The 13303-nt window shown below is 38.7% G+C and overlaps 1 protein-coding gene across 2 annotated transcripts in view; it reads left to right on the plus strand.

Annotated features, from left to right (window-relative positions):
• The first annotated feature begins 788 nt into the window (after nucleotides 1–788).
• Nucleotides 789–13303, plus strand: part of STXBP5L (syntaxin binding protein 5L) — a 189144-nt gene continuing 176629 nt past the window's right edge. For both annotated transcript variants that reach the window (XM_075034404.1, XM_075034405.1), the window contains exon 1: nucleotides 789–1641. In XM_075034404.1, the coding sequence (XP_074890505.1) occupies nucleotides 1444–1641 (198 nt within the window). In that variant the 5' untranslated portion in view covers nucleotides 789–1443. The remainder of the gene's footprint in view (nucleotides 1642–13303) is intronic.

Below are 13303 nucleotides of genomic sequence, written 5' to 3' on the forward strand. Positions count from 1 at the left end.
TTCCTCCCCTCTCCGCCATTCACAACCACCCCACTCGACCTCAGCAACCAATCGGAACCTGCCCCTGCTGTCAATCACCAACCTTTGCCCCGCCTTCCCACACTCCCCCCCCTCCCTCGCCTCAGCGGAGCTGGGCGGGCGCACCGAGGGAGGGGAGGGGTGTGGAGGAGGAGGAGGGAAGAGGAGGAGGAGGAGGAGGAGGAGGAGGAGGAGGAGGAGGAGCTGCGGCTGCCGCCGCCGGCGGAGGTTTCAGTACCTCGGAGAACGGCTGCGAGCGAGCCGGGCGGGCGGGAGCCGCCGCAGCCGGCTCGGACCGCCGCCGCTGCCGCCCTCCGCTCCCCTCCCCTGCCCCGCTCCGCTCCTCTCCTCACCTCACCTGCCCCGCCCCTCCTCCGCGCTCGCGCCGCGCCGGGCAGCGGCGCCCCGCGGGGACCGTTAGGAGCCGTCGCCTCAGAGCGAGCGGCCCCCACCGCGGGCGCGTCGTCCCGTTCACTCCCGGCGCCGAGGGAGTCCGGTCCCCTTCGGAGCGCTCCACCGGGGCCACTGCGACGGCACAGGCTCGGTGACCGGGTCGGGTGGGGAGGACTGACGGGGGTCCGTCACCTCAGGGACGGGACAGGTGGTCATCCCCGGGACGGCCGGGCTGGCTGAGGCGGTGGGGGCGGGGGGGGGGGTGGCTCGTTACCGTCGCTCGGTCCTGACGGAGGGTCGGCGCGGGGCGGGTGGGTGGTGAGGAAAGCGAGGGGCTTCCACCTCGCCGTGGGGCTGCCGGGCCGGGAGAGCCCGAAGGGGGAGAGAGAGGAGGATCAAGGGCAGCGGCGGCTGCCGGCACTTGCTGGGGCGGGCAGGTGACTGGAGAGAGGGAGTCGGGGCTGAGGCGGAGGGGGGGCGAGAGGGAATCCGCTCCCCCGAAACCCCGGAGGCAAAGATACCCCGGACTGAAAGGGGTTTGAGGGGAAGAGGAAACTGAACGTAGCCCAGTTTTTGGTAGTTTTGTTAAAATAATCAAGTACCGAAGGCAAATCTTAGGCAGAAAGGATAGAGAGATGGAGCCTACCGTGCTGGATGCCGGCTTGAATTTTTTATTTACTTTTCCGTTTTAGCCACTGCTAAATGTGGATTTTGTGAGAGAACCCGATGGCGGTTGTTCCATTGTTCCTTGTTTGAACGTAAACCTTAGTTCTGCTGCTTGTGGAATTATTTTTTATTTATTTATTTATTTTTTAAAAGGACCTTCCCAGGTAGCTTTTACATCTGACAAAATGAAGCCTTTGTATTTTTCGATCAATTATACCTAATATAGACCTTCGGTTTGGTACAAGAGACTTAAAGTGCTGCCTCACTCAGAGGACCGTTAAAGACTTTCTCTTTCGCTACATGTAGCTGAATGTGTTACGACACATCCTTTCTCCCCCCCCAAATCTTCCTAAAGATTTTTCCAAAATGAAGAAATTTAATTTTCGCAAAGTTTTGGATGGTTTAACTGCCTCATCCCCTGGTGGAAGCAGTGGTGGTGGCAGTGGTGGTGGAAGTGGGGCTGGTGGTGGCTCCGTGCACCCAGGAGGGACTGCAGGAGCTGCAGGGACACCCAGAGATGAGATCCAGGAGACGCTCACTTCAGATTATTTTCAAATTTGTAAGGTAAGGGCTGTAACTTTTTTTTTTTAAATATGGAAATAATAAAAGCTACGTTGTCTGTGGGGGCAGTAATATGATACCAATAAGCCTTTTACTTGAGAACTGCAGTGGTTGTATAAGGACTTTGGAATGGAAAGACAGAGATCTCGTTGATGCTTTTTTCTTCCTGCTGCAGAGTTGGGGTGGTCAGTAAATTCATAAAAATCTTGATTTCAGCATTCAGGGCCAAATCCTAAGTTCACACTTGGACTCCACACTAGTAACAAGATTGTGGGCAGGAAAGCAAATCAATTGGTACTAGTACAGATAACATTTACAAGTCATTAGCAATTCAAAATTGTATATATCTACTTCCCCTCCTCACTCTTCTCATCCTCTCTTCCTTCCCTTCCCTTTTTTAAGAAAAAGGCACAAGCTAGAAATAAAAGATAGTGCAGTGATTACTGAACCTAGCACTTCAATTATTTGTGAGGGATTGGTTGTAGATTCAGGGTGGGTTTTTTAGCATTAGTACTGAAGATTATGATTATATGACGATAAACTTAGTGGGACAGCATAAATAGCCAAAGTTGCCAAATTTGTTTGGCATTGGTTTTTGTCTGTTGGTTAGGTCCTTAAGTGGGAATTTTCTTTAAGTAGAAGGCATAAGATACCCCTGTGTGGTTTATGTTTTGTATCTGTTTTCTGCAACAAAGCTTTCAGTGGTGTTCTTAAATCCACAAGTAAAATCAGTACAAACTATTTGGTACTTCTGACCAACCAACCCTGGAATATAAAAATCATGCTTTTATAATGAAGACTAAAAATGAAAGGAGAGATTATATTATGATCCTCCTCTGTTATCTGTAAGTTTGACATTAATTCTGTTGTCTTTACTAGAAGTTTTGTTTGCTTATTTGTTTTGCTTAGAAGCTTCAAAACCAGAATTTTCAATCAGTGCAATTTACATTATTAAGAGTAAGTGAACTTCACCTATTAAGTATACTTTCCTTTTATTAACCAGATAGCGGTTGATGGGAAATTTAGGTTATGGCCAGCTCCAGCACATTCTCATTTCTTTTTGTGTTTTGGGAAGAAGGAGGAAATATAAACAAACAAGAGAAGCCTATAAGTCAGTTTGTGTGCAGATCTGGTCCTTGAGAAACACACAGCTTTCCTCATCTCGGATATCATGATTCTAACTCTATTTGGTTTTCAGCTACAGCTAGTGCGAAAACTCTTACAGTGTTCAGGGGAAGAAGGACGAGCCCCCATGACTTAAAGAGTCAGGGACCTTTGGAATAGGTTCTACATAATTCTAATTTCTGGAGGTTTTATAATTCTTTGCCATCCTGAACCATAACAGGTTCAGGCCCTTTGAGTCAAATTATTCTGTAGTTTAATAGAGTGTCAGTGATCAGTGCATTAGAATCATACCTGTTTCCCAAGGTTGAATTTGACTCCTTTTGCTTATGTACACAGTAATTTAGCATTTTGTGAAACTCCAGGTATTCAGTACAGCAATTTCCCGTTTTTGTCACTTCAGTAAAAAGATAATGCAAATAATTAAGATACATTAAAATATCATTAGAAGGTCTGACATTCTGAGACTTCTAAGTAAGGCTGAAACTCAACATGTTTAAGTCATTTGACAGGGCCAAAGATCTGTATTTAGTATGATATATTTTTATGGTATATTTGCAAAAATAGGCAACAGAAGATGAAAAGAAATTAATTTTTTGCCTAATCTCCTGTTATTTCCCTTCTTTGGCTTGATATTACTTGAAGACAATTGGTGTTATGTTCTGATAGATCTACTTGGAAATAGATCTACTTGGTATATAGGAATATGTCATTTTAAGAAGATTTCAGTAGGCAATATTTGCCTGTCTTAGCTCTCAGGTTAATACATTCTCAGCAAAGTAAATATTTCTATAGGAAGGCTTTTGGTTGCTTGCAGCAGCACTTGCTTATGAATGCGTGGTACTGCAGAAGTCTACTCTATAGTATACAAAATACCAGCTTCCTTTGTTGAAGATACAAAAGTATGACAAAAGCAAACTTCCAAAATACTCGGCGATTATGTGCTCATAAGATACTGCAATGTTTATTCAACAGGCTCTACTTAATCAGCTATACTACAGTTTAGTAACATGACAAGCATGTTTGAGTGAACCACCAAAACCCCAAGGCCCCAATCCTGCGTTATGTACTATGCAAGTGTACCGAAGGCAGTGGGACTCGACGCAGGCACAGCTTTCATCCTGCATGCTTCAGGGTGCAAGATCCGAGCCATAATTTGTGCCTCAATCAATTTGCATTAAATTAAAAATACAGAAAGACACATACAATCCAAGCTTTGTCTTCCCTGAGCTTTTGTTGTGTAGAACTTCTGGTATTTCAGTTGTGTATTTTTGTGGTAAGTTACATAAGTTATGTAGGCTGCATATTTAAGGATCCATGATCTGTGATCCTGCTGCACACAGAACTGAGTAAAGCTAAAGGCAGTTTTGGTTTGTTATGATCTGCAGGATCAAGGCAGATGGGCTCACAGTCTAAGTAGCACCCCAAATTGGTTTTCCTTTCTTTGCCAATTAAAAAGTCTTCGTTTAGATATGAAGCATAAAAGCTGACTCATACTTAAGAATTAAAGGGCCTTACCCTGCAGTTTTTATTTAAATAAATTGCCTTTCTGAAGTTTGTGGGAGGTCTGCTTGACTAAAAACACAGATCCAACCCTCTACCAGAACACTCTTTTTATTGGTAATGCACCTAACTTCATTAGTAACACACCTGAAAGATGTCTCTCAGTTTTGTGACGTTTTTAGGATGCTTCTTACCACAGTGTCTTTTTAAGATACAGATTAGAACTTAATAGAAGTAAATTGAATATTTCATTTTACACTGAGATGTTCACAATGAGTTACTTTTGGCATTTATATTTAAATCAGTAATGTAATCTTCTGTATTGAAAGACTAAAAATGAAATATTCTTGAAACTAATACGTATGAAATAGCTACGGCCTTTTTTAAGCATGATGAATTTATATGTTGGTAGCTGTACTAATGAATCAGTGGCACACTTTTCAAAGTATTCAAGTAATGTGAAATTTTGTCAGAAATGTATTTTGTGACAACAGGAAGCTGAGGTATAGTTTAGGTTATATCTAGGGCTGCTCTTGGGAGTTGGGTATCCAAGTGGAAATCGTGAAAATATTGATTATAGTTCACATTAATTGAATTGAACATGCGAGATAGCAGCTTCATGCCAAAACCTAGGTACTATCCAGTAGAATATGTTAGTAAAGTCCATATTAATTTTAATGGGGATAGATCTAGTTTCCTCGGTTTTGCTTCTTTATATTTTCCCTCTGTATATATGTTTTTTTTCTGGTAAGGATTTTCTAAGCTTGCCTATTTCTGTTCATAGCATATAGAAACTAAAATACAGCACTGGGGATAGATCTCCTATTAATATAGGAACTGAGAAGATTGCAGTTAGGATGTCGTAAATCATTTGAGTAGAACTTTGAGCAGAAAGAACATAAAAGGAGAAAATGGTGATTTTATTACTTTTGCAGAAGGTTGATTGTTAGGGGATGACGCAGTTGGGAAAAACTGAGTAAGAATGAAGATGTACATTTTTTGAACGTAGACCACGTATTCTTCATGAGAGTAAGTCTCCCATAGAGAACTACTTGAGCTTTTCTTGAAGAACAATCATAGGGTTGTATTTGTAGAGCATGATATTAATAACTTTATGCAGAAAATGTCTGAAATCAAGACCTCATTTAAGAGCATAGTAACAGTTGCACTTTACTAGACGTCCAATCAATTTAGTCCAGTATGTTTTCTTTAGCTGTAGGCAGCAACTGGGTACCCTAGAAAAGGTTCAAGAACTGCTGAATTAATCTGCTCACAGAATTATTCCCCAAATGTTGATGGTTAGGACTGCCTTTAAACCCTGAAGCATGAGGTTTGTATTCTCTTCAAAACTGGTCTTCAGTGTTGTTACTGGGTAGTCTTGCTATCTAATAAACGTCCCTTTTAATCTTGCTGTATTGTTCATACTGATAGAGTCATAGTTTCAGTACGCTCATTACCCAATCTTTATACAAAACCCATGGAGGCCAGAAGAGTTTTATTTTTTTGTTGAAACTGGTATGGAAGCCCATGGCCGATTACAATTGTGCCTTCCGAACCCTACTTATCTTTGACAAAAACAGACCCTCAGGATGCATCCAATCAGTAGACAATTTAAATACCTTAATTATCTGGATTTCCTATAGGCTGGTCTTAAATTTTAATTTCAGTGTTGATAGATGGTAATACTTTATTTTGTCAACCTATGAAGATGAACATTTAGTCCCTCTGACAGCAGTCAAGTAGGTACTGTAACTGCAAATGCAACGTGACGCCACAGTTCAATGATAACAGAAGATGAATTTTGGGATGGCAGTTTAAGAACAGTTCTGCAGTAGCACATAGTTCTCTTTTTGGGAATGAAGAATAAAAAGTAAATCTTCGTTATGAGCTATCCATAGTGTTTAGTAAGCTTGAGCTGTTTGGTTAACCTGTGTTATTTCCTTAGTAAGATCATTCAGGGAAGAAAAAAAAAAAGTGTGTGAAGTCCTACATTTCAGAGAAAACCCATTATTAACCCTTACTTGTAAGTGCTCAGAGTTCATTGGATACTTAAATGGTAAATAAGATAATATTGGGAAGGATTTTTCCTATATACCAGAGTTTGGATATAGGTAAAAAACTCTATTCTGTTAAAAACTCTATTCTGTTAAAAACTACAGAGTCATAAATGACACTTCTGTAATTAGATTATGGTAATTTTATGAAATGTGTGATGAGCATAATGCATTTTTCTTTTTTAAATGTTTGTGTTAATTAGAAATAGGACTCATCAGTGGTAAAGAGCATAGCATGTTGAAAGCTTCTTGTTTAAGAACTTTGAATATTTTAAGCTACCTGTAGTAGTGTAACCGGACTCTCTGGTTTTGTTTTTTGCAAATACCTATCTTTTTGCATCACTATGTATGATTGTTAATCTAATATTGATCCTAAATGCATTTATGCAGACCCTTCATGGCCAACACATGAGATTACAGTTTCAAAACCATTTTAAGACTTTTAAGGTTGCAAAACAAAGCATTCGAAAGTTCCAGATTCCTTAAATTAAGTTTGCTTGCGCATACAGCCTTTAATTTCATGATCCCCTATTTCTTCTACAGGTCTAATTTAGTAAAATGAATAGTGTTTGCTCAATGGACAGCACTTCAATCTTTCTTTGCATACTTAGGACTCAGAGCATACCTGAATATTAAGTTCCCCATGGACTTTTGCAACAGAAGTGCTCACCAGCGTAGTTTTGAAAGCTTTATAAACATTAATGAATTGACCTTCATAATATTTCTGTGAGATAGAGATATTATTATTCCTGCCGTGTAGATGAGCAACTGAGGCACAGAAAATCCCAAATGCCAGATTGTTTAGTGTCCCCTGGTTTGAGTTTCCAGCTTGACCTGCTTTGAATCTGATTTTTTTAGCATATTTAACATTTTTATACCACTTATGTCTTCCAGTTATGCCTCCCATTGTTTTCACATTCTGTTGCAAGTATTGTGCACACCTACAGAGTAGTCTTCAGGCTAGTTATTCGTACTGTCAATTGTATGTCCACCTTAGATAGTCAGATCAGCTCTGAATTTCCTTCTTGTGTCAAATGACTACAGATGGAATTCTGGCTCCACATTGGACCTGTGAATTGTACCTAAGATGTGTGAATATCATCAACCTCCATTATCTCAAATTGGTCAATCACAAAATGGAAATGTGATTAGCAGCCACATGTGAAAAGCCTAATTCATGGCCCATGGCTTGATCATTTATAAAACTAACTGATAAGAGCATTGATAGAATATCCTTTCTGCAATTTTCTATCTGAATTGTACCTTGCACCTTCCTATTTTGTACCAAATAATAGACAAGTTTGGCAGACAACAGCTCTCTAATTGTTTACTTTTGGTTTGTCCACAGGACAGACCAGACTGTACTATGCATATGCATGGAGTGAGGCAAAAGTTCTATGGCAGAAAAAAATAATTTAATCAGTTCCCACAAGAGGGGAACAAATTCATGTTGCATAGATTATCTTAGTTCGTGTATGTTCTAACTTTTCTGCTTTTTATGGTTGACCTTGCATTTTTAGCAATATAAGAACCGTAGCATATCCTGAGTTGGAAGGGACCCACAAGGATCACTTAGTTCAACTCCTGACTTCACACAGGGCAACCTAAAAGTTAAACTATTTGCTGTAATTTTGTGTGCCATTTCATGCGGGATTTTTTGGTTTTGTTTTCTTTTGTTTTTTTAATCCAAGGATTCATTAAGTTCAATCATGCAGAGTCCTTGGGTAAAGAACTGAAATTCAGGATATACTTTTTCTTCAGAAGAAAGAGAGAATGTCCCTCCTTGCTGCAAGTATATATTAAGGATAGCTTAATATTCTCTCTGTTCAGAGGTCACTTTATCATAGGCACTTGTTCAGAGATCAGACCATCATAACGGAACGCCAGTCTTCCTTCCCTGAGGTCATGATGGGACTGGGAAATCCCTGGATATCCTGGTGAAAAAAATGGAAAAAAATGGTGAAAAAAACCATGGAACATACTGAGGAACACAGTATGTCTTCACATTTACATAGCCCAGGCCTGACCCATACAATCCGGTGTGGTGATGCCATCTCTCATGTGTGAGAACTGTACTGAGTTTGTACCTGGGACACAGGGCTTTTCTCACAATGTTAATTCCCATCCCCAAGTTTTCTCTTCTTGTCTCCCCTTTATTTTGTGTTCCATCATTTTTATCCTCTTTAACAGTTATTCCCCGCTAGTAGAACTGGACACACTGGATATACTGTACCTCACCTATGGGCCACCAGTTAATTAATGAGAAATTTTCTCACTATTGTAGTGGGAAAAGCGATTTTTAATCTCTTTTGGGAGGATGGAGGAAATTCAGCCTGGCTGGCCCATATCTCAGGGAGCGTTCTGATCATAGAGCTGTCATATAAAACATCAGTTGTTTAAGCAGCTGGGGTTTTTTCTACTTATTTCTGAAAGTAAAAGACTTCTACTTCATTTTTTAAAGAAATGACTGAGAAATTACTTAGAGGTTCATGGATAAAAAATATGCAGTAATGGGATTTTTTTTTTTCCTCAAGTAGAAGTACATATACTATGTAGAACATGCAGCTGTTCTTAGCTGAGGTGGGCTAAATCTGACGGACCTCATTCTCACTCGGTTAGTTTAAATGAATCTCCATTCATATCTGACTCTTATTCTGAGACGTCTGATACTCCCTGGTGTATGGTATATGCCTAAATCCCTTTTTGAGATCTGTGTGAGAACACTGTGAAAAATTAGTACTAGTGCATTCACTTTATAAACACAGAAAAGGAAGCAGTGGAGAAGTGAACTAATATACCCTAAGGTACATGAACATACTGGTCTATTGGCTATTTAAGAAAAAGTGTTTATAAAAGCAGCTTATAGGGATATATTAATTTGTCACAATGTATCTTAGAATCATTATAGGGGAAAGTCAGAGGACTGTGTGATTAGAAGTGTAAGTAATGTGCATCTGTGGAAAGGAGAGAAAGCAATATATTGTTAGGTACAGATGGCTGGTAAATATGTTCAAATGTAGTAAGATGTTATCTTTGTGCAGTGCTGTGTCCATTCCTAAGAGATCACCAGCAAAGACTATGAATAGTAAAAAATACTAGAGACAATCTGTCACCTGTAGCTAGGGTCAAAGTCTGATGAGGTATACTTTTTATGGTTCCTTTGAAGTTAAATTGTATGCAGTACTGAAAAAAAAATGACCCTTAATATTTAAGGCTTTGAGTTCATGAATGCATGTACTCAAAAGTAGCCTTACTGAATTCAGTGGTATATGTGCAGATACAGGTGTATATGGTAGCATATCTTTTTGCAGAATTTGAATCCAATCAATCAAAAATAATTGCTTGTATTTCATTAAAAAATCTGCTATATAAGAATGCTGTGAGGTCAAACACTCTGAAGTCAGATCCCTTATTCAGCTAGTATTTGGTTACATCCGTATGTGTGGCAATCTAGTCTTTATCGCATCTTTTTATTTTCTTGAAGTGTCTGCTTATATTTTGTTCCTGTCTTCCATCACATTTGGTTTGAACAATACACAACATATGAGAAGGATAGATACTATTCTCTGTGTGTTCTTTGCAATGGTTCCTGTGAGAAAATCTCTGTGTTATCAACTGGACATCACAAAAAGTCATATTAAATAAATTACGAATGTTCATCTCGGCTTTGTTCATCCCATTCTGTCTATTGTATCCCTTAAGGATGGATATGTGCTTTCAGTTACACCTGTCCGACATCAGCTGTAGTACAGATACATTCCACTGTAGCTGTGGATAAAAGTTAATTGTAGTGGGTCCAAAGAACCCTAGTTTGTTCATCATTTGTCCCTACGTATATTTTTAAATGCTCACTGAATGAGGCAAAGGCAGGAAAATTGGCATGTGGTTATGTAAACAAGATCTGATTCTTATGAACTTTGGATATAGTGTCTTTATTTGTGTCTGTGAGCTATGCCCTTGGTAGCGTTATGGGCAATGGAGGAGGGGATAGTAATGTGCAAGATCTGCTGGATTTCACTGCTGTTAGAGGGCAAAAAGCAGCCGCTAAATATCTCCATTTCATTTGGAATATATCTTCACCACATGTGAGAGGAGATGCTGGCCAATGTCTCCAGATTAAATTCTCGATTCAACATCAGAAAAAAAAGTCCTCCAACTGCATACAATATGCATACAGAAAGAAGATAGGAAAAGATTAATTATGAATTAGTAATAAATAGTAAGCAATGTTGTAAATGCTAGTAATGAAATCTGGTAATGGCATTTGTATACAGGAATGCCAAAGGATGTTGCAAAGTAAAAGTTTTCCACTGGAATACACCAATAATACAGATTATCCCTATATCAAACTAGGGTTTTAACACTGTGTTTCTATAGCTTTTCCAAAAGACAAAAAAACCAACCCAACCTTCAAAAGCTTTATTGTAGTAGCAAAATTTTTGTCTATCATAGTAGCATGGAGTTTTCTTGGAAAATTTTTTTAATTCCCCAATATGGCTGATTTTTTGTAATTAAAATACTCTGAAAGCAGCAAACAAAGCATCTACTTCAGAACAGTAACCACAAACAGCCATAACAGAACAGGACATAATCAGCCTAAAGTAGCAAAGTTCCAGAAAACCCAAAAATGGGAAGACATGCAAAATTAATTAGCATTATTGTTACGTTGGTCTGATGTAACTTTAATAAAAACGGATTTATTTATTTTTTATTTCTCATTAAAGTTATGAAATTATGCTTTTCTCTGCACCCACGGTTATAGTGAAGTCAAAAATATTTTCCTTTCAGGGCTATCAGATATGTTGACTGATTTTGCAGTTCTTGTAAATACTCATAAAACAGATCTCCATCAGACAGATGATATTCTGAATCAAACTATTTCAAGTTCTAGAATAGTGTAGTTAAATGATGCAACAACAAAATCAATATGAACTACTATTTGAATTACTTTGACTATAATGATTCCCCATTGGGACAGAAGTCTTGCTTAAGTAGGTAGGCCGAATTGAGCTTTGAATTCAGTGGTTTAGGGTTGGGGGGGGGGGTTATTATTTTACATTAAAGCTAAGGCCAAATATAGTTTCATTGAAGTGCGTGGCATTTTTCTATAGGTTGATGCCCTATTTCTTCTTGCCAGTTTAAAAGCAAGAGTGGGAAGTCCATTATAGCACATTTACTGAACAATGGATGCAATTCCTTTGTGTTCTCCATTTTCCTCCCTTTTTGAGTATTTGCCTTTTTTTTTTTTTTTAAACTTGGTAGAGTTCTTTTAGAAAGAATGGGAAGGGAAGAGGTGAAATCATTTTGCATACAATGTCTTCTCTTGAATTTAGGATTTCTCCAGAGGGATACCTACCTTGGGATGATTATATTCATGTATTACCTGTAACTTGTTTTAACTTACTATGCTGTAACTCAGTGCTGTGGTAGATGTGGCAAGACAGTGTAGTTGTCAAGTGGTTGCTTGGCCACAGCAACACTGATTTAAACAGATCAAACAAGTAAGATTAAAATCCAACCACTCTGCTTTGAGCAGGAGGGGCTGGACTAGTCAGTCTGCAGACTTCCCTTCCAACCTCACCTATGGTGTGAACTGGGAATAATGCAGTTCGTGGATCAATGTAATTTTATTTATTTGTGGCTTTTTCTGTCTGAATTACATTAATTTTGTATTTTTGATACACTACAGTATATTTCAAAGAACAAGCATGAGGAGAATGCTTTTTGAAATTCAGAAGGCCTTGTTTGTCCCCTGTGGTTCACTTAACTTTGCTGTTTGTATCAATATGAATCATATGCGAATAGGACCATCCTAATTTGATAGTTTTTAACATCCAGTTTGCAGAATGGAAAATGACAGTGGAAAAACACATCTCAGGTTTCTGCAGAGATTTTAGTCATGAAAAGAAGAACTTTAGTGAGGACTGCAAGATTTCATTTTAGTTAGTTATTTTTTAAACTAATTGTCTGGGAGATGCCTTTGGATGTACTTAATTTTTCAGGGCCAAGCAATATGAGGAAATTGAAAAATTATGTAATGTATGGTAGAACTAGTGTGTTTCAAAAAATAGTCATGTGGTCCGCATACAGACTTTTTAAAAATAGTAGAGTGAAAACAATACATATTAAAAATATAGACTCGATACTAATTTTTGCAACCTTATGTTTTATTTTTTTAAAGTACATTAAGCTGCTTCCAAAGGAAAAAAAGGGTTTCATATGTTCATAGTAAAAAAATGTATAATATACAACTCGGTTCATTTCAAATACTCTAATGTATCTCTCTGTTTTTTTCATATAAATATAATTATCAGTGTATAATATTTCTGAAACTAAACTGTTAAAATTCAGGTTGTGTTTGAAGTCTACTTTATGTCCAGGACAGAAATTTTCTTAAAAGTCTGCCATAGCTTATTAAATGACCTTTTATAACAAAGTAAATTTTGTAATTTAAAAATCAAAAGACAAAACAAATATGCTTATTGCTGAAAGTATTCTTCTATGCCAAAAGTCATGTATGTAAATATTATGAAACTTTACTAATCTGATTGTTCCCTGTGCATATCTTTTTTTTCCTGCCCCTATATTTCATATTTCAGTAACACTTTTTTTCCCTTGTGTACCCACATTTTCCATGTTTTTTCTCTACTGTGTTTTTCTCCACCAATACCAATCTCCTTTTTCTCCCTCTCTCAGACGCACTGCTGCTGGTGAAGATAATAAGCTCATAAGAAATACCCTGCTGAGACAAACCAATGGTGCATGTCGCCCAGCAGTCAGTCTCTGACAGTGGCAATAGAATATGCCATTTAGGGAGAGCAATAAGTTAGATCACATTCTGCAGTCCATTCCCTTTCTAATCTCCCATCATCCACCATCACTGGATTGGAGATGTCAGAGAGTGTACCCTTAGCCAGTCCTTTTAGAATCCATTTATCAGTAATGTCCATGGGTTTGTCTAATGCCTTTTTGAACCTGCTGATACT

The sequence above is a fragment of the Buteo buteo genome, chromosome 8 (assembly GCF_964188355.1).
Source record: "Buteo buteo chromosome 8, bButBut1.hap1.1, whole genome shotgun sequence".
Lineage (NCBI taxonomy): Eukaryota > Metazoa > Chordata > Aves > Accipitriformes > Accipitridae > Buteo > Buteo buteo.